At 48.8% G+C, this 19,692-nt stretch overlaps 2 protein-coding genes and 1 long non-coding RNA gene across 20 annotated transcripts in view; 1 reads left to right on the top strand and 2 right to left on the bottom strand.

Annotated features, from left to right (window-relative positions):
- Positions 1 to 356: 356 nt before the first annotated feature.
- Positions 357 to 12,295, bottom strand: Lgals12 (galectin 12). Of its 17 annotated transcripts, none has more exons than XM_040748223.1 (11): positions 12,167 to 12,295; positions 11,648 to 11,934; positions 8,985 to 9,073; positions 8,638 to 8,887; positions 6,491 to 6,610; positions 5,947 to 5,985; positions 5,173 to 5,199; positions 5,020 to 5,077; positions 4,567 to 4,655; positions 3,149 to 3,299; positions 1,502 to 2,553 (listed from the first exon to the last, which is right to left on the bottom strand). In XM_040748223.1, the coding sequence occupies exons 2-11, from the start codon at positions 11,762 to 11,764 to the stop codon at positions 2,309 to 2,311; spliced, it is 1,185 nt and encodes a 394-aa protein (XP_040604157.1). In that variant the 5' UTR covers positions 11,765 to 11,934; positions 12,167 to 12,295; the 3' UTR covers positions 1,502 to 2,308. The 17 variants fall into 17 exon arrangements, with proteins under 17 accessions (XP_040604210.1, XP_040604228.1, XP_040604157.1 ...); XM_040748256.1 differs by lacking the exon at positions 12,167 to 12,295 and adding an exon at positions 10,012 to 10,133 and having other exon boundaries at positions 11,696 to 12,160; XM_040748281.1 differs by lacking the exon at positions 12,167 to 12,295 and adding an exon at positions 10,012 to 10,133 and having other exon boundaries at positions 8,638 to 8,851; positions 11,696 to 12,160.
- A 2,232-nt stretch (positions 12,296 to 14,527) lies between these two features.
- Positions 14,528 to 17,242, bottom strand: LOC121141257. The gene is made up of 2 exons (XR_005878126.1): positions 17,193 to 17,242; positions 14,528 to 14,801 (listed from the first exon to the last, which is right to left on the bottom strand). It is a non-coding gene; the product is annotated as an uncharacterized LOC121141257 (long non-coding RNA).
- A 1,458-nt stretch (positions 17,243 to 18,700) lies between these two features.
- The window catches only part of Plaat5 (phospholipase A and acyltransferase 5), a 39,900-nt gene continuing 38,908 nt past the window's right edge, over positions 18,701 to 19,692 (top strand). For both annotated transcript variants that reach the window (XR_005878120.1, XM_040748206.1), the window contains exons 1-2: positions 18,701 to 18,995; positions 19,395 to 19,488. Coding sequence is in view for 1 of the 2 variants with exons in the window: in XM_040748206.1 (XP_040604140.1) it covers positions 18,848 to 18,995; positions 19,395 to 19,488 (242 nt within the window). In the remaining variant the exon portion in view is untranslated. The remainder of the gene's footprint in view (positions 18,996 to 19,394; positions 19,489 to 19,692) is intronic.

Raw genomic sequence — 19,692 nt, 5'->3', positions numbered from 1 at the left:
GACCCCCGCCCACTTACACTCTTTTCCAGCTCTTTCTTCTCTTTCCTACTCTTTTCCCCGCGGTTCCCCTGGGGCAGACAGAACTTTTCCTGTCTCTCTTCTCTTCTGTCCGCTCTCTCTGTCTCTGTGTCTCTTTATCTCTTCCCCCCCTTCCCTTGCTAATAAAACTCACTTCTCTGCCTGCCTGGCACGTTTGTCCCTCTGCCTCAGTCAACCTCCCCCAACGAGGAATCTGCCAAGGTTCCTTGCACCTTATTCCTAAATTGTCTTGGTTATGGTGTTTATCGCAATAGAAAAGCCATTAATACATACATTGTGACAGGTCAATTTATGAACATAACACAAAGCACTACATATTAGTGAATAAAATACACAATGTATTTATTAAGATTCTTCAATACCAAATAAATTTTACTCCAAAAATTTTAAGATAGTATATTAGAGTTCTCTCAATATATTTTATTTTATTAGATTAAATAAGTAAATATGATTATATCAATAAGTGCTGCTGAGGTGCTAGTACAAATCATAAAATATGTATGTGTGGGACCTGGCAAGTATATTTTTAAATTTTTTCTTTCTTTCTTTGGGGATGGGTTTTTGAGACAGGGTTTTTCTGTGTAGCCCTGGCTGTGTGGAACTTGTTCTGTAGATCAGGCTGGCCTCAAACTCAGAGATCTGCCTGCCTCTGCCTCCTGAGTGCTGGGATTGAATGTGTACTCCACCACCTCTGGGCTAATTTTCCTTTGTTTATGTGGGTTTTTGCCTGTGTGTGTCAGTGTGCCACGTTTATGCAGTGCCTGTAGAGGCCAGAAGAGAACATCAGCTCTTCTGGAATAGGAGTTATTGTGAGCTGCCATGTGGATGCTGAGAATTGTACCGGGTCCTCTTAATTACTGAGCCATCTCTCTAGTGCTTAACAAATTTATTTAAAAATAATTGTGGGTATATAATAAAGGGCTGAGAAAGGTTGTAAGGAGAATAAAGAATTTCTCAACAGAGTTCCAGGGTTTACTTTAAAGCTATAAGAAAGCCATCAAGGTATGTAAGAGCAGGCACAGGCTTTGCTCCTGGCTAAGTGGCCTGTCTCCTGCTCAGTGTTTCTGTCATGAAAGCTGAACACTCTCTACCTCAACCTACCAACCTGGCATCTCTTCTTTGACCTGGGTTCTTACCCGAATCCAGGGCCTTGGCGTCTAGGGGTTGCCTTTCAGCCATCTTCTTCTCTGACTTCTAGTTCCCTGGACTATGATAAAGGTATATTTTCAGTAAAAGCTCCTCCCCACCCCCCCATATTCAAGGGTTTTTTTTTCATGATAAATGTATAATCATCTTGGTAAGTGGATGAGGGAGAAACATGGCTCTCTGTTTAGAGTATAAAGTTATAAATTATCGACTGCCTCATCAGTATCTTCCATCCGGTGACTTGGCACAGCTACAGCATGTGCTTACAGCATGGGATTACAGAAAATTTCTAAGAGATAGAGCTCGAAGTCCATTCTAAGGTGAATCCAGATTTTATTTCCAGGAATAGTCGAGTCAAACCCTCTACAGTCTTCCTTTTCTCCTGGTCTACTTGCTCTGCTAAATACAATCATGTATCATTTTATGACAGGGAAAATTTTTGAGAAATTCATTATTAGAACATTCTGCCACTGTATGAACATCATAGGGTCTATTATACAAACATAGATGGGATGGCTTCTGACCTATCTAGACTATAGTATAATCTTATGAAAGATTACTATTGTTCATATGGTTGGGTGACTAAAATGTGCTTCCATTATCAGTGTGTTTTTCTGGGGTGTGGCTATTTTTCTTTGGCCCAAATCAAGCAAGCAACTGTTTGTCGCTTTGGTCAAAGTCTTCACAAACTATTGAACGCCTGTAGATGAAATTCGAGTGTGGATGGAAATGTAAGTGTAGATAGTATATTGTTCACAGGCCTGGGGTTCATACTCTGCCTTCTCAGTAGCCAGGCCTGGACAGAGTTCCAGCCACATGGCCCCATGGAGTGGTGGACTGAGGACCAAGACAGAGTCGGGAGGCTGAAGACAAGCGCAGAGACACCATATTGACCTGGGCCCTTGTTTTCAGACAGATAGGTTAAAATGTGGGGTGTGTGTGTGTGTCTTTGTGAGTTATACAATTGTCCCCCTTGAGTATAGTCTAGGAAAACAGGGACACCAAGCTCCTGGTAGAGGAGGCACAGGGCTGTCAAGCCTTCCCTAGCTGTGGGGTCCTGATGCCCTTGCAGACTCAAGCTTATGACCTGGGTGTGAACTAGGCCAGACACGGTGATGGCAGGTCACTGGTCCCAGGAGGACAGCAGAGTGAGGCTGTGCTGTGGGGCCCTGGCTGCAGCTGCCCTTCCTCTTCTCTGATTGGGTGCCTTTGGAGCCCTCCTTAGTAGTGGACACAGTAGAGATGAACACTTCCAGTGATCCTGAGCTCCCGTAGCTGCTCCAGTGCTTTCTGGTTCAGGCTGGTGGCTCCCAGCCCCTGCCCATTGAGTGCCAGCTTCAGCCCTCCCTCCTGGCATAGAAGCAGTACCTGGTAAGAATAGCTAGATTGGGTGGCAGGCTTCCAGACAGACCCTCCCTGGTGTACTAACATGGGGAACCTCCTCAACTGAGGGACACAATGACCAGTCAGGTTCAGGGATTAAAGTTCACCATCTACAATGCTGCTTTCCACTGGGAAATGCTCTCAACCCTGGTTACACACTGGAGTCAGAAAGGGAACTGGAGATCAGGTCTCACTTATGTAGCTCAGGCTGGCTTCAAGCTTCCTATGTAGCTGAGGCTGGCCTTGAACTCCTGATCCTTCTGCCTCAATTTTTCCAAGGGCTGGGATTACAGGCGTGCTCCATCACACCTGGCCTTTAGAAGCTTAGGAAAGCTTTTAAAGACAACTGGTGCTTGGGTCTACCTGCATTCATGATGCCAATGTTTCTGGACACAGCATCTCTGGCATCAACATAGAGGACTGACGGCCATGACGGCCAATGTCTGAACATTCTCTCTGCAGGGCTGGCTCTGGCTACCTAGCCCAGGGTGTTGATTCATCCCAGGATCCAGCCCATAGTCTTCCAGGTCACTGTGGGAATAGGCTCAAACAGAGATGTGACTACTTGGCTCAGACCTACCTCGAAAAATCGCTGGGGGTAGAAGAGGAAGGGCGCTGAGATCAGCTTTTTTCGTCCCCAGGAGGAGACCCAGGCCAGTGTTCTGTCTGTGAAGGAAGCTCTGAGTGTTACTGGAACATGGGTGGTCCCATTCCTCAGGCTCAGGGTGAAACTACAGGAAGCAGGCAGAGAAGTGGATCAGTGTCTGTTGCCTTCAGCCTGTTGTATCTCTGAAGGCTGAGGCAGGGGAGCCACTGGATGATCGGATAGCTTCTAAGAATTAAGTTTCTGTGTCAGGCTCTGGGCAGGGTACCTGGACATATAACAGACAGCACAGAGGCATAGACAGCACATGTGTATCATACTTGAATTCCTGACTAGAAGACTACGGAGGCAGAGCAGTTACCTAGCTGGAGCCTCAGTTTGCTCCCCTGAAAATGGGGATAGCTTGATCACAGCAGCAGTTAACATTTATTGTTATGTGTCAAGTTGTGGCTTAGTGCTTTGGCAACGAGCTTAGTGGTAAGGACCAGGCTGCATGGTTTATGCTCTGTAGCTTCAGAGCTTCAGCCTTGGATGAGTCACTTAATCTCTGTGTGTTTCCCCATCTGCAAATTAGGGAGGATAAGAGTCTGTTCTCATCTTGGGTTGTTAGAATTAAGTGAAAGAACATGTAAGTTGCTTGTGTAGAATAGTAATAGTGTATGAAAATGATATTCTTTGCTTAGGCAGTATTATTACATAACACAGAATCTACATATTTTTATTTGTGTGTGTGTGTGTGTGTGTGTGTGTGTGTGTGTGTGTGTGTGTTTGTGTGTGCTCGAGCCCGTGCGTGCATACCAGGGACTAGAGGAGGGTTTCAGATGTCCTCCTCTATTTCTTTATGCTATTCCTTTGAAGCAGGCTCCTCCCTGAGCTTGAGGCTCCAGCTTCCCAGTGAGGCCAGAGGCCAGCAAGTCTCAGGTTCCCTCCTGTCTTGTCTCCAGGGGTGCTGTGTGTTATGAGTGTACCTGGCTTGTTCCACGGGTGCTAGCATCGGAACTCCAGCCCTCACACTTGTATTGGGAGCGCTCTTAAATGCTGAGCCATTTCTCTAGCTCCAGAGTTTTGATGGGTGTCTAAAGGGAATCTCTTATCAAGTCTACGGCTCTGTTGTATTGGTTCAGGGTGACATTAGGGGACACTGAAGCCTCTAGTTTAAATGGATCTAAGCTACAGGTCTGGGTTTGAGTGGCCAACTGGAGGAGAAGGCAGAAAAGATCCATTTTCTAATTGCCTACAGGTTCTAGCTCCCAAATACTAACAAACACTTCCTTTCTAGGATAGCTTGGTTATTCCCTAAACTAAACATTGTGACAGAGGAGGAGGCCATATCACCTATTTGGGACTCAACTGCCAAGTATTTAAAATTGAATTATTTAAAATGAAACACTTACTCTTTCGGCTCTTGTAGGACCAATCCTCGAACTACAATGACTTGCCCGGGACGGAGACCCTGAGGAAGAGTGCGTGAGCAGGGTACCTCCTGACAGAAATGGAAATGACTGAGATGGTGATCACAGGAGTGTCAGGGTCCCTCACCAGCAGGCTACCCTCAGGGACCCAGAGACACCAGGGTAGGTGAGTTTCTCTATAGGACTGCAGCTGGGAGACCCAGTCCTGCCCATGTAGTAAGTGCCTGCTGTAGACATTTGAGGGCTTCTTCAGGCTCCTCCAGGCTGTGCTCAGTGTCCTGGCACTTCCTCCCACAAATGTGCTCTCAATTGTATGCAGCAGGCATGCAGTGGTTTGGTACTGCACCATCTATGAGCAACTGGAGGTCTGGGACTGGATGGACTCCTAACCTAATGCTTGACACACTAGGTCAGTCACAGGGAAGTATTAAATACCTGTTTGCAGAGTGAAGAGGGTAAGATGAAACTGCAGCTGCTCCCCCTCCTCCCACTGCTGCAGTTTTCCACAAAGAAAGGGAAACCAGGAAGTCAGGGAGCTGAAACGGGACTATACATGTGCAGGAGAGACCTAGAGTGAGAGCCACTTACCAGCCTGGGACTATACAGCAGGAAGGGCTGAAGGGGAGAAAGAGGCAGGGGAGGTTGTTAGCTTTTGCCTGGGCAAAGAAGTCTTCCTACTTTGCTTGCACTGGCGGGACACAGAGTTTGTGCCTCTCTTAGCAGCAGGTGAGTGATTGGGCTCCCAGTGGAGGAACCTTTGAATCTCAAGATACCCCATCCCTGAGCAATGGGGAAGAGTTGGAAGGACAGTGGGGCTGTCATCCACATCTCCAGCAAGATCATGCGTCTCATCTCCCTTTTTTGTCCTGTGACGCCAACCACAGCCACCTTACAGGGTTGATCTGGGAATCTAAAGTTCCATAGAAAGTGGCTTCCCTTGGGAAGCATGGGCCCCTGAAGGTAGCCAGACTCCTCCAACCCAACTTCCCAGGCTTGCCTTGGAGATAGGAGGGAGAGAGGCAAACCCAGGCTCTCCAGGGGCTTAGGGGAGTCAGGCCTACTCCTGGTATGGCCAGCAGTGAGGGAAGGGGTCTTGTGCAACCATGTGCAGGGCGGAGAGAGGCCAGCTGGCATCTGTGCACGGTTGTTCAGCCTTGCTCCAAAAACCCTCAGATATCCTGGCTGGGGAGTCATCAAGACTGATGACTGGGTTCCACCCTGGGCTCACACAGGGGAAGAAAACTCCTACAAACTGTTCTCTGACCTCCACACGCGCATGCTTCTCTCATCACGCACGCATGGACACATCATGTATTCACATACACACAATGAATAAATGTAATAAAAATAGAAGAAACTCACATATCCAACTGGATACTCTCTTCTGCCCTCCACAAATGGCTGTTAGGAAACAAAAAAGAACTGCCAGCCTTGGGACCACTGCAAGTTCCTGACAGCTTCTCATACCTTTTAAAGCTGGCCCCACCTCAGATTTACTGAATCAAAGCAGGGCCTTTTGGCAGCACTGGGGATTGAACTTAGGGCCTTGTGTTTGCCAGGGCACTGAGTCACATATTTAGCTGTATTTTGGATAAGTTAATTGGGTAGATAGGATCCATCTATCAAACTGCAGCTTGCGTGGACCCTGATGTGCCAAATCCTTTGCCCGCTCAGTGCCACGCAGACTCCACCAAGGGAGACTCTTGTCTATGGTTCCTGGGTTTCCTCACTGCAGCCACCCTCTCTTCCTCCCCACCCCATGCATTTCCGACACCTGTGTGCTCTTCCTCATATGAGAACTTCCTTTGTCTTTAGTCTGGGGTGAGTGATCGAGTCCCAGACCTGTCCAGATTAGGGGAAGTCAGAGGCCACCACTGACCCCAGTCTTGGCTCTAAGAGAACTTACATTGATGTTCAGGAATCCAACAGCCTTTACCAAAATGTCACCATATATGCCCAGGGTGTCCACACGCGACAGTGGGAGCTGGTAGCAGAAGTGAAGAAAATGCTGTCCATTTACACTCACCTGGAGAAGCAGACGAAGCTGAAGAGCACTGTCCACTGTGTGCACCACCCATCCCAGGCACCAGCAAACACGCCTCCCTAGGTTTTCTTACTTGTTCCCCCCCAACTCTGCAAGGCAGGTGCATTGTACAGATAAACTTACATAATCTGCCCAAGGCTGTGGGGCTCCTAGGTGGCAGAACTGATCCTAGGACCAGAGCACTGTCCACACCCTCTTTACCCATGACAGGGCACTGTCCATGCCCTCTTTTCCCATGACAGGGCACTGTCCACGCCCTCTTTACCCATGACAGGGCACTGTCCATGCCCTCTTTACCCGTGACAGGGCACTGTCCACGCCCTCTTTACCTATGACAGGGCACTGTCCACGCCCTCTTTTCCCATGACAGGGCACTGTCCACGCCCTCTTTTCCCATGACAGGGCTCTTCCCTTAGCCAGTGTGCGTTGTCATCATTGTCACTATCTGTTGGGGGCCTGCTTTGTCAGGGTTCAGGTCCCAAAGAGGATGTGTGCAGTTCCGGGGGTGGGGTAGGAATTGGGGGTGAGACGAGATCTGAGGGTGAATCAGGATGGCTGCCATTGTGCTTATTGAGAAAAGGCTACAACTTTTGCACATAATAGTTTAGCCACAGGCAAGACTGAAAGCAGACTCAATGATTCAGGGGCCATTAACTTCATTTATTACAGCATTTTCTTCTGAGACAAAAGTAGTAAGTTCATCAAGTATCTAAATGTCTATTGTTCTCAAAGGTTCAGTAACTCCACTGGTAGCTCTCTTGTACCAAGGAAGGGCCACGAGTTCCTCCTGCCAGAGATAAGGATAAGGACTGCTTTTTAGCAAGGCCCCTTTAACTAAATGCCTGACCTTGGGAAAAGAACGTGTGGGGACTAGACCCTTCACTACAATTTAAGAACAATTTTCATTCCTCAAGGAGGGTGATGCAGCGTTTGCGCTGAGCTGTTCCCTAATTGTGTCCCTTTGTGTCCTGGTCTTTACATGATCCATTCCTCTCGTACGCTTCTAGAAGGGAAGGCCCTAGTGTTTTACTCTTCCCATTATTCCGTGCCTCTCTGGTCTCCACACTTATTAACTGAACTCTGGCCCTTAATGGCCTCAGGGTCTGGATCTGAATCATAGGCAGTTCGTCCTTGGGGTCAGGTGTGTCTAGTCAGTCTCTAACTTTTCTGTTCTTGGTGTAATCAGGAGGGCACAGTGGGAATTCCTGTGTTCAGAGTCATCATCCTATATGGTTCCACAGTGGAGAGGATTTTTTCCTAGGAATTATTTTGTTTAAAGAGGCTGCTGTTTTATACATTTGCATCCTTCAAAGCCCACATGAAATTTCCCAAAGGAAAATGCATAAGGGAACTCCTATAACACACAATGAGAATCATTAAAAGTGAAAGTTAACAGGTGCTGGAGAATGTCCGAAATGTTGAAATGCTGGAAATTTGTCAAACAGCAATGGTCACCATGTGATCCATGGCAACCACCAGCAGCAGCAGCACCACCATCCTCTTCTTCCTTCCCCTCCCCCTATCTACAGCAAGGAAACCAAGGCTCAGGAAGTTGGGGATAATTTGTATGTCTTAGGACTTCCTTTCCACCAGCTGCTTTATCCTGTAGAGCCTTTTGAAGGCCTCCTTATCATTCTACTAGGATCATATTGGAGGTCAAAGCCTGAGCTTTAAGTTCTCTCTCCTGTCTCCTGCTGCCTCAGCTGTAAGCTGATCGTGAAGGTATCCACCTCAGACATTGTGGGAGGACTTAATGGGCACATTCTCACAAAGGGTTTGGCACGGTGCCTGGCACCAAGCAGGATGCCTCCCAGTGCTTGCTCTGACCAAGCAGTGACTCCCTCTCCCCATTAGATCCAGGGACCTTAGCACTTTCTTATTGCCATATGGGTCCAGAGTAGCCTTAGCCCCTTCTCTACAGTGCTGTCCATGGCAGTGCCATGGGCAAGAGAAGGAACAGTGTAGGGGTGCCCGTTCTAGGCTACTTGATGCCTACCCTTTATACTCACCTTCACCTCTTCATTCTCAAAGAGAAACAGGATAAGGAAGCTAGCCCCTTTCTGCAGGGTGACACCCGGCCACCGGACCTCTTTTTGCCAGAGTCCACCTTGGAGGGTGTTGCAGATGACATGGGGTTTGACAGTGTAGAAGCGGGGGTTGAAGTGGAAGGCAATATCCGGCCGAGGATGCAGGCAGCACCCACACTGGAAGTCCACCTGAAACCTGGTGGGGGTGTTGCGTAGCTTTGGAGATGTCCTTCTGGTCGGAGACCCACAGAGATTCTGAAGGTAGAGAGCAAGCCCAGATTGATGCCCCTAAATCTGGGCTCTACCAAGCCCTAGATAGTCCTCCTTACCTTCGTGCATGTAGAGGGACCACGCCCTGTAGCATAACCATCTTGCCGGCATACAGGCCACCAAAAATTGTTGTGACATAGGGAACCACCTGGACAAGGGAGAGAAACCAGGTATGCTGACTGGAGGTGGAACCAGGGATTCCTGTGTGCAGGGATAGGTGTGGTGGAGGGAAAAGACCAGGAAACTCAGCTTCCCCACTGTGAAGTTAATCTTGACTGTTAGATTGATGAAATTTACAAATACCATGGAAACACACTTTTAGGAACATCTGTGAGGGATTGTCTAGGTAAGGTTAATTGCAGTGGGAAGACCCACCCTAAATGGGGACAGTACCTTTTCATAGGCTGCTCCCAGACTGAGTAAAAAGGTGAAGGCCAGTGGAATACAAGCATTCAAGGCCTTTGATTCTTGACTGTGGAGTTGTGAGAGTGGCCATCTCCTACTACATTCCCTGCCATGGTGGTCATATCTCCAATGACTGGGGGCCAAAACAAACTTTTCCTGCCTTAAGTTGCTATTGCTAAGTATTTATTTTACAGCAATAAGAAAAAGTAACTTGTTAAGAGAAGCTTTATCTTGCTAGCCGCTTTGGTTTATCACCCGCCAGTCGCCTGGGCTCTGCCACATTGTAGTCCCCAAATAACACACAAGACACTGTATTAATTATGAAGCTGTTGGCCTTGCTTGTTTCTTACTGGCTAGCTCTGACTTAAGTAATTACCCCATAATTGTTAACCTAAGTATGTTTCTTACCGGAGAATAGTTCCGGGCTTCCTACCCCATGGCGGTTACATCTCAAACTCTCTGTGTTTCTCCTTCCCAGAATCCTCCTGGACTCCTAGTCCCACCTATCTAGATTCCTATTGGCCAGCAGTGCTTTATTAACAAATGTACAGGACTTCCCCCATCAGTAACTAACACACTTTCAAGAGAAAATGTCCTTGTAGGGAACAACCAGTTTTCTCTCCAATACTTCTGGATTAATTACTTCTCTCATTGCTGTAACAAGATCCCTGACGAAAGCACCTGAGGGAAAGGAGGGTTTATTCTGCCTCACAGTTCCAGGGTACAGTCCATCATGCAGGAAGTCATGGCAACAGGATCCTGAAGCAGCTGGTCACATTTTGTATCCACATCCAGGATTCAGGCTGCAACAAAACCTGGTGCTTAGCCTGAGGCATGCTTTTTGTTTTGTTTTGTTTTTTTGTTTTTACAAGACAGGGTTTCTCTGTATTGTTTTAGAGGCTGTCGGTTCAGCCCGGCCTCGAACTCACAGAGATCCGCCTGCCTCTGCCTCCCGAGTGCTGGGATTAAAGGCCGAGGCATGCTTTTTATTTAGACCAGGATTCAGCCCCCAGAATGGTGCCACCCACCCTGAAGGTGACTCTCATTACCTTGATTAATGGAGCTTAGATAATACCTCACAGGCTTGTCCAGAGATTTGTTTCCATGGCAATTCTACATCCTATCAAGTGGTTAGTCCAATGAACCATCACAGTTCTTTTCAAAGCTCTCCTTTTTTGGGCAGAGATGTCAAAACCACAATGCCAGGGAGAAGCCTAAACCAACATCACTGCCCTGTCAGAGCACCAACGGGCTGCTGTGTCCCCACTGAGGCTTGTGACCACTGCTACCTGGGAAGGGAGTGTCTGAGGACTGGTGAGTGCCCCAGGAGCTGAGAGGAGAAAAGAATGAAGACGTTGGGAGCAAGCTGACCCTGATGTGGTCTCTCTTCAGGGTCACTCCACAGTGACTAGCCATCTGCTGGGGCCCATCTTTCCTCACAGAGGTTGCCTGGCCTTCCTAAAATATGCACACACTTTTCCACTCTTACTCTGGGTCTGTTGCCTCCCACCGTTTCCTCTCCCTCTATCCTGGCACCTTCTTGCTTTCCCTCTCCTGAGTTCTCAGAGCACTTAACTCCCAATGCTGGAGTAGCGTGGACTCCCAGTATGGAGGAGCTGGCTAGCTGTTTTCCCATTGAGATCACAGCGCCTTATAACTGGAGCCTCGCTGTCTTTTCCTTCAACTGTCTGCGCACAGTGGGAGCTCTGCAGAAGGCGTGCTCACAGGCCAGTAGGTGAACCTGGGGGCAGTGTCACAGGACCAGCCTTCATGCATTGCTTGTCAACACCCAGGGGCAATCAGAGAGCCAGATCACCCCAAGGAGCCTTCCAGGTGGTGGTTCTTAGCCTGTGAAGCAAGAGGCAATGGAAATCTAGGAGGATCAGGTACTCAGGCACCTGGGGAGAGGCCCGAGGCCAAGCTCTCTACATGACATGGTGCCCACAGCTTCGCAGGGCCCAGCAGCACAGTGGCTTCCAGTTTCCAGGCTCTTGGCAGAATGTGTTAATTAACTGAGTGATGGAGGCCTCTAGGGAGGAAAGGACCAGTGCTCATTAGTTAGTGCCTGCTGGGAGTTTGGCCTTCTGTAGAGCATTGCTGGGCTCCAGAAAGCCTCCTGGGCACTGAACAGGAGGAGGGAGAGGATCCCCACTCTCCCTGATTGGGAGGGTTCCCAGGCCCTTCCTTCCAGCTTGGGGGAAACCGCTGCCCTTAGTCGTTAGTGTCCCTCTCAACAATCTTACCTCCATTCTTCAAGCCACCCAGCCCAGAAGAGGTGAATTGAAAAGGCAAGGACCCTGGGAGCCCAATCACTCACATGCAACTTGGAATTTAGCTGACCAGTCTCTGTGTTAAGCCTACTCACTGGGTGGAAGACCGGAGGCTGTAGGATGAAACTGTCAGGAATCGGGTCCAGGTGTTCATCAGCTGACATGGGAGCAGGCGGGGCGACTTCAAGTCAACTGCCAATCCTGATTCCAGCAGCGCCGACCCCCACTGAATTGACTCACTTTTCCCAGGCAGGGTCTTCCGTCTGTGCCGCAGCTGCGCAATCTGTTAGTCTCGCCTGTTCTCTACGGAGTCCTAGTGCTTCTTGCAGTAGACCTGGGAAGGGCAGTGGCCTGCTTTAGGACCCACATCAGCCTCCGCTCCACTCCCAGGCCTGGTGCTACACAGCAGCGGCTTTGGCTGGACCGCAGCTGCTCGCAGAAACTCCGCGTCCAGGGGCAAGGAGCTGGCACTCGCTCACGGAGCAGCTAAGGAACCCCTCTGTGTCCGAAGCACTTGGCCATTTCAAAGGGAAGCCTGGGGTTGGCTCCTTTCAGCGAGGGCTCACCTGGGCCGGGCCTTCGGAGGGTCAGAGGGAGGGATGGTGGTGGTACACGTGTGGAGGTTCCTTGAGAGGCCCCGCCCCCAGCTTCCTGGCTCCTCCTGTCCTCATTCCCCTGCTCTTTCCCCACTATTTGTTTCAAGTTGTACAGTCCCTTGAGATCGTTTCAGCATTAGCTGCAAATGCCAAGGACCAGCTGGGGTCACGAGAAACTGAGTGAGAGCAGGGAGAGGAGGGGTCCCTTGGACGCAGATAAAGTACTCCGGGCTAGCCGGCTCACAGCTTCTGCTTTTACGTGCTGTGTCCTTCTACAAGTCATTTCTTCTCCCTGAAATAACCCCCACCCCGTTTGTTCACCTGTGTGTCAAGAGGGAGACCACGGCAGAGCCTTGCTTTTGAGCCTAGGCCTAGAAAGCTAGCTGTGTTTTAGGAGAGGCCTCCAGGCCTGGTACAGATTCCAGTAAAGCTTCCCCTTTAAAAACAGCATTAGCTTCTCACCTTTAGTCTAACTAAGTTGGGAGATTTCCTGATCTAACTGTGGGGTCAGACTTGGCAGCAGGGAATTCCTGGCAGGACCAGGGTAGACAGAATGTCAAGTGCAGAAAGAGTAAGTAGTTCCTGGGAGGGGGTGCGGCTAGAAATTTGCCAGAAAGGTGAATTGTGGGGCCTCCACGCCAAGCCTGCGGAAGAGGGCTTTTTTGGGGTGAAGTTCAAGAATGGGCCCTGCAGGCAATTCTGCTGTGCATGGATGTTTGAGAAACCCTGACTTAGGTGCTAACTGAAAGCGCTTTTGTTCAGCACCGCTGGGTAGGTGGAGCAGGGGAGCCAAAGGTATTTCTATGGGAAATCCAACCCCGGGTGTGTTCAGAATAAATAAATGCTATGTACAGTGGGGAGGAGAAACTACAGGTGGAGAGACCAGTTGAGCCAGGATACAGTGCCCTGCATGGTAGTCAGATCTGGGCCCCAAGGCCAGTGTTGCCCTTCCCCTCTCAGTCCTGCTGGGAAACGAGGAGGGAGGATGCACTCCTTTACTTGGGTTGCCACAATAAAACACAACAGACCGGGGTGGGGTGTGAACAACAGAAATCTGCTTTGTGTGTTCTGGAGGCTGGAAGTTGAAGACCAGGTAATGACAGCTTTGGTTTCTCCTGGGGCCTCTGTTCTTCTTGTCCTCATACAATTGGTTGTCTCTGCTCCCTGCAGCTGGGTTCTAATCCCCCTTTTCTGTGAGGGTGCAATCATATTGGACTAGGGTACACCAACAAGACCTCATTTTATCTTAATTATTTCTGTAAAGACTGTAAACACAGTCACATTTCTGATGTTTTAGGGGTCACAACTCTGCCGGAAACAGAGTCGTGGTCTGTGCTCTCCTCAAACTCCAAGGCCCAGTGGTGAGGGGTGTGGCCAGTGAGGCCTTCAGGTGATGGGCGGTGAAGGAAGAAGGGTGGCATGATGTGTCTCTCTCCAGGTCACCGAGGCTTTGAACATCCGGGAGGGACCGGGTGAGCACAAAACACCCCAGAACCCGTTCTCCAGAACGAGAAGGGGTCATTCTTTACCACACCTGTGAACCAGATGGGATAGTTAGAGGGTGTGAACATTTGGAAAAAAACTAATTGAAAGAATGGACAGACCTTGGCAGCTGGCCTCACCCCCGTTTAACCTAGCTGGAACTATTTCTGTGTGTGTGGGAACTGGGGGTCCAGCTTCATTTTTCTCAACAGGAACAATCATTCTGTCATTCTCACACATGGAAATTCTTTCCTATTCCAGTGGTGAACAAGGTCATCTGTCTTGTGGTTGGGCTTTCATGAATGAACAGGCACATTACCAAGTACATTTTATTCTATTGTTCTTGTGGCATTCATTTATTATTTTTATTTGTGTTTAGTGTATATCTGTGTATGCCACTTGAGTGCAGATGCCCACAGAGGCCAGAAGAGGGCATCAGATTCCCTGGAGCTGGTGTGTTGGCAGTTGTGAGCTGCCCAGTGTAGGTACTAGGAATCAAATCTGGGTCCTCTCTAAGAACAGAGAGTGCTCTTAATAGCTGAGCCATATTTCCAGCCCTCTAATAAAATACCCTTAATAAAATATTTTATAACCTTTTATCTGGAAAGATTAACTGTGAAAGTATTAATCACGGACAAAAATGTAAACCAATAAGACTCTAACATATTCCTGAGAGAAGTAAAATTGGTATTGTCAGAAAAAAGATAGCCTTTGTATCTTAAAGTTGAAAATTTATATGCACCCTTGGGTATCAAGTCTCGTGAACTCTCTTGAATGAGTATACCAAGACACAATTAAGCTTCCTTTCCAATGGCGTCACTTAAGGAAAAAAAGGCAAACAATCAAACCTACCCACCCAGTAGCTTTATCATTGGATCAATAAACCATGGTATGAACATACAGTGGACTAGTTTACAGTTTCTATATGAGTGTATATGGGTTTCTGTGATCACCATGGCCAGCAGAGTAGCAGTCCTTGGAGGCAAGAAGGGAGTTTTCGGTTCATCATGACTAAGTAGCTGGTGTTGGTCCAAACTTTGTAATTCTGACTCCAAGTAGTTTATTTTAGGCATATTGAAGCACAGCAAATGGGTAAAAGTTTCCTGGTGATGATAACTCAATCCTGTGTGCACAAGAAAGCCCACAGTTAGCTAAATAAAGATTGGACATTGACTACACTGGAACTCTTTGTAAAGTACAGGTGACATCTTGATGGGTTCTATAGATTGAGTGAGAAAACCCAGCTCACAATAAGGGTCTGGAGAGGGTCTGTATGGCCTCAGCCATGCACAGACAGAGCAAAAGTTACCAGGCTGTTCATCATGGTGGACGGCAGGTTATAAATCTCTTCCTTTGAAGGAACAACCCTGTGCATTTAACAATAATGATTCCCCAGTACTGATTTGTGAGCACAAGGGCCTCCTTGCTTCCTACACATAAGTAAGTCATAGAAACAGCCCTGGGAGCTGGGCGGTGGTGGCGCACGCCTTTAATCCCAGCACTCGGGAGGCAGAGGCAGGCGGATCTTTGTGCGTTCGAGGCCAGGCTGGACCGATAGCCTCCGAAACAATACAGAGAAACCCTGTCTCGTAAAAACCAAAAACAAAACAAAAAAAATAAAACAAAAAACAAACAAACAAACAAACAAAAAAACAAAAACCAGCCCTGGGAGAAGAAAGTTGCTGGAGTCCCACACAGTGCGATAGCGGCATCTGTCTCAGTACCTTTGCTAAGTGTACCAGCTGCTTTTTTTCTCCTGTTGCTGTGATAAAAGCTATGACCATGGCAACTTACAGAAGGAAGGGTTCATTCGAGCTTATGTTCCAGATGGACACAAGTTCATGAGGTTGAGGAAGTGTCTTGGGTGTCTATGGCTGTGAGGAGAGAGACACATGACCATGGTAACCTTTATAAGGAAAACATTTAACTGTGGTGGCTGGCTTACAGTTTCAGAGTTCTAGTTCATTATCATCATGGCAGGGAGAATGGTTGCATGGCAGGCAGACATGGTGCTGGCTACCTCTTGATCAGAAGGTAACAGGGAGTGGACTGAGCGTCACACTGAATGAAGCTTGAGCAAAGGAGACCTCCAAGTCCGACTCCAAGTGACACGCTTCCCCCAACAAGGTCACCCCCACTCCAACAAAGTCACACTCCCTAAAATTCCACTTTCTATAAGCTTATGGGGCAATTACATTCACACTATCACAGGAAGCATGGCAGCAAGCAGCAGGTGTGGAGGCAGGCTCTGGAAGATGAGAGCTCATACTTCATCCATAAGCACAAAACAGAGAGCAGAATGAAGTGGCAGAAGGCCTTTACCTCCCAAAGCCCGCCATTTCCAGGAGGCCACACCTCCTACATCTCTGTATTAGTCAGGGTTCTCTAAAGTAACAGGACTGATAGTTGTGTATCATGGGTAGCGCAACAATGGCTGTCTCATGAGGGAAAGGCCAAGAATCCAGTAGTCGGTCAGTCCTCCAGACTAGATGTCTCTGCAGTTCCCATCTGGTGCTGGAGAGCTTCTGAACTTTCCAGTGACAGTGAGGGCATGCAGTCAAAAAGCAGAAGTTTCTTCTGTGTTCTCTCATGTGAGCTGCTACCTGAAGATCTGGCTCAGAGTTAGGGTGAGTCTTCCATATCCAATAATTGAAAAAAGAATCCCTCACAGGTGTGCCCAGCTGCTTGGTTTCAGCTGATTTCAGATGTAGTCAAGTTGACAACCAAGTTCAGCCATCATACTCTTCAAGCAACACTATGACCTGGGGACCAAGTGTTCAAATATCTGACCCCCTGGGAGCATTCATTCAATCATTACAGCATGCTACAATAAAGACCCTTGTAGTAACAGAAATGTCTCCAGGCTGTGATGCTCAGGATCTGTTCCAGCAGATTCGGTGTCTGGTGAGACCCATTTTCAAGGTCATAAATGACAATGGGGGCTCCTAGCTCTCTAGGGGCCTCTTAAGACACAAGTCCCATCCATAAGGAGCTTGAGTCAGGGTCCAAGATCTTCTCAAAGTCTTTCACCTAGTCCATTTACTTTTAGGGCTTAGGAGTGCAGTATATGAATTTGAGAGGACACAGATATCCAACCAGACATTGTCAGGGACCTCCAGCCATCAGTCAGCTAGGCTGTATCATGTACTCATAGAGAAGACGTGACACTAAGACGACCTTTCCACCCCTTCTGACATAAAGCAAATTCCGAGTAACAAGCCTGGGGTTTACCAGTCAGTTAAAGATTAGCTTAATTGAAAAACTACAAGGTCCTCAGAAGATAGACCTGAGCAGTAGTAAATTGTAATAGATAGGATCGGATCCTGCTGTCAGGTTAGCAAGCAACGTAGGAATTCTTACCCCTGACCTCTTGCCCTGTAGATTAGGTAGCCAGGCAACGCAGCAGACCACCTCTCCCACTGACCTCTTGCCCCTGCAGCAGCAAGCACACCTTCCCCCTTCCCCTCCTCACTTCTCCTATATAAATCCCTTTGGGATGAAATAAAGTTGTCACCTTGATCGGAATCCTGTCTTGGCATCCATTCCTGTATCCCCTGTCCTCCATCTTTCTCCTAGGTGTCCACCAGACCCACGTTGAATGTCCTGCGGGTCGGGACAAGACATCATTCTAAAAATAAAGCTTCAAGTATGAAAGCAAGGTATTAGGAATTCAAAAGGATTTGGGGGGAAAAGCGAGTTAAAACATGAGGGGAAATCAGTGGATGAGTGGATAAAGAATACATGGTTTTATTCAACCACAAAGGATGATTTTTCATTGTTTGCAGGAAAATGAAAGAAATTGGTGATTATGTCAAGCAAAATAAGCCGGACTCAGAAAGACAAGTATGATGCAGGCTCCTATGTGTGGACTTTAGGAATAACAACAATAAGGACATGGATGAGAAAGAGGGCATATGGATGTGGAGATTGAGGGGAGGTGATAGTGAGGGAGCATAGCTGAATAACGAATTTGACCAAAGCAGTCAAACACATGTGTGAAAATATCACAGGATTTTGTAGAGGGAACGGCCAGGTGGGTAGTCACTGTATGGAGTCTTAGCTGGGGTTGAAAACAGGATCGTTTGAGCCCCAGAGTTCAAGATCTGCCTGCTCAACAGGGCAAGGCCTCATGGGAAAAACAAAAACAACAAACCACAAACTGAGCAAAAGAACAAAAAGCAAGGACACCTCAGACAACCAGAAGGGGATGAGAGGCGGGAAGCAGGGGACGTAGGCGGAGCTTGTATACTGGGTGCATTATAGTTCTGAGGTTCCACCTTTGTTTATTACATTGCATATTTATTTAGCTCTAATTTTTTGTTTTTCGAGACAGGGTTTCTCTGTGTGTAACGGGCTGTCTTTGAACACACTCTGTGGACCAGGCTGGTGTTGAATTCACAGAGATCCGCCTGCCTTTGCCTCCTGGGATTAAAGGCATGCGCCACCACTGCCTGGCACTATCTAGCTTTAATTTTTAAGAGGTTTATTTGATGAGTATATGTGTTTGTGCCTGCACATCTGTGTACCATGTGCATGCTTGGTGCTGGTCGGAGGGCAGAAGAAGGCGTCAGAACTATGGGAACTGGAGTTAATAGACGGTTGTGAGTCCCCTCGTGGGTGTTGGGAACCGACCTCGGATCCTCTGCAGGGGCTCTTAACCCTAGCCATCACTCCAACTCCCATATTTAGCTTTTGTGTCTCACTAGCTCAGGCTTGCCTGAATCTCACTGTGTAGCGAAACTGAAGCGGGCTTCCCAGGCTTCACATTCCTGTCTCAAAGCCTTCAGCGTGGCAGGTTAGTTAGTATCTGGGGGACTTCTCCAGCGGCCTCAGGTGCTCCCTCTGACACTTGGCGACCGCCGCTTTGTGTGACTCACGGATGACCCACCTTCAGTGTGGCGCGCCCGCCTTCCCGCCAGTGTCCACCGATGAGCTTACTGCACAGGTGCAGCGTCTGCACCCACCCCCGCGCGTGCCCGGGTTCCGCGCGTCCCGCCCCGCGCGCCCTCGCCGCCGTTTGTCGCGCGCCCTCTGGCGGCGCCGCCCCTTCTCTCATCCCTGGTTCTATCCCCGCCAGACCGGGCGCCCAAGATCCCGGTGCTCCGCGGACCCCGGGCCGCGTCATCTGCGAGGTCTCCAGGCGCCGTCGTCTCCGCTGGCCACAGCGGGATGGGCCTGAGTCCGGGTGCCAGCGGGGAGTACGGGATCCACCTCTCCAGGGTCCCATGGCCGCGCCCCAAGTTCACCTTGAGGCCCAGCAGTACCGGGTCAAGTGACACCCAACTTGCCACTGGACAGTCAACCGTGTCCCATCCAGGTTTGCCCCGGGAATGGAGCCTCTTCCTCGAAGCCTTTCTGGGCGGTTCTTGTCCCAGCGAGTAGGGGCCTGTTGGAAATGGCAGTTGCTTGCGTCTAATCCCCCCTCCCCGCACCTCCCAAATTTTATGGCACAGTCCTAATTCTTACTTATTTACTGTATTGTTTTCTATGCAGCCCTGACTGGCCTGGAACTCTGTATTGTTGATCGGGCTGGTCTGGAACTCACAGAAAGGTGCCTACCTCTGCCTGCAGAGTGTCACCACTTCTGGCTTCAGACACCATTCTAAACCAGAACACCCAGCCCACTTTAGGCTTGAGTTGGTCTTTCATGGGGTTCACTTCTTCCCGCACGGAAGGCAGTTGTGTATTAAACCATACCCCTTCCCTCCTGAATTAGAGCCAGCGAGATCTCAAGCGCTGTTGGTCCAGCTCCTGCCAAAGCGGTTCAAGCAAGGCTGCCGGTTAGAGCAGGACAAAAGCTTGCCTCAAGGGTAAGATTCATTCCATGAGGACTGGGGCTTTGATACCAGAAGCCTTTTTGGAAATCTGTCTTAGAACACCCCAACCCCACCAGGTGGTTTCTGCTCCAGTCAGCCATCAGCAAACCAGTGAGTAGCATCTGCTGGGTAAGATGAGCTAGGCTGCAGACCTGATGGCTGTTGACATGGCTTGTTGAAGTTTTTACCCACAAGGCC

Source organism: Mesocricetus auratus, unplaced genomic scaffold, assembly GCF_017639785.1.
Source record: "Mesocricetus auratus isolate SY011 unplaced genomic scaffold, BCM_Maur_2.0 Super-Scaffold_4256, whole genome shotgun sequence".
Taxonomy (NCBI): domain Eukaryota; kingdom Metazoa; phylum Chordata; class Mammalia; order Rodentia; family Cricetidae; genus Mesocricetus; species Mesocricetus auratus.
Note: the sequence above shows the minus strand (reverse complement) of the source record. Positions and strands in the feature narration are given on the sequence as shown.

Bases quoted from the DNA above. Each gene is read 5' to 3' on its own strand.
- Lgals12 (XM_040748223.1), bottom strand. From the start codon at position 11,764: ATGTCAGCTGATGAACACCTGGACCCGATTCCTGACAGTTTCATCCTA. The intron at 3,300-4,566 runs GTAAGTGTTTCA...TGCTTCCTGTAG, and splicing joins GTCCTACAAGAGCCGAAAGA to TTTCACCCTGAGCCTGAGGA. The intron at 2,554-3,148 runs GTAGGTCTGAGC...TATTCTTACCAG, and splicing joins ACCCCCAGCGATTTTTCGAG to GTACTGCTTCTATGCCAGGA.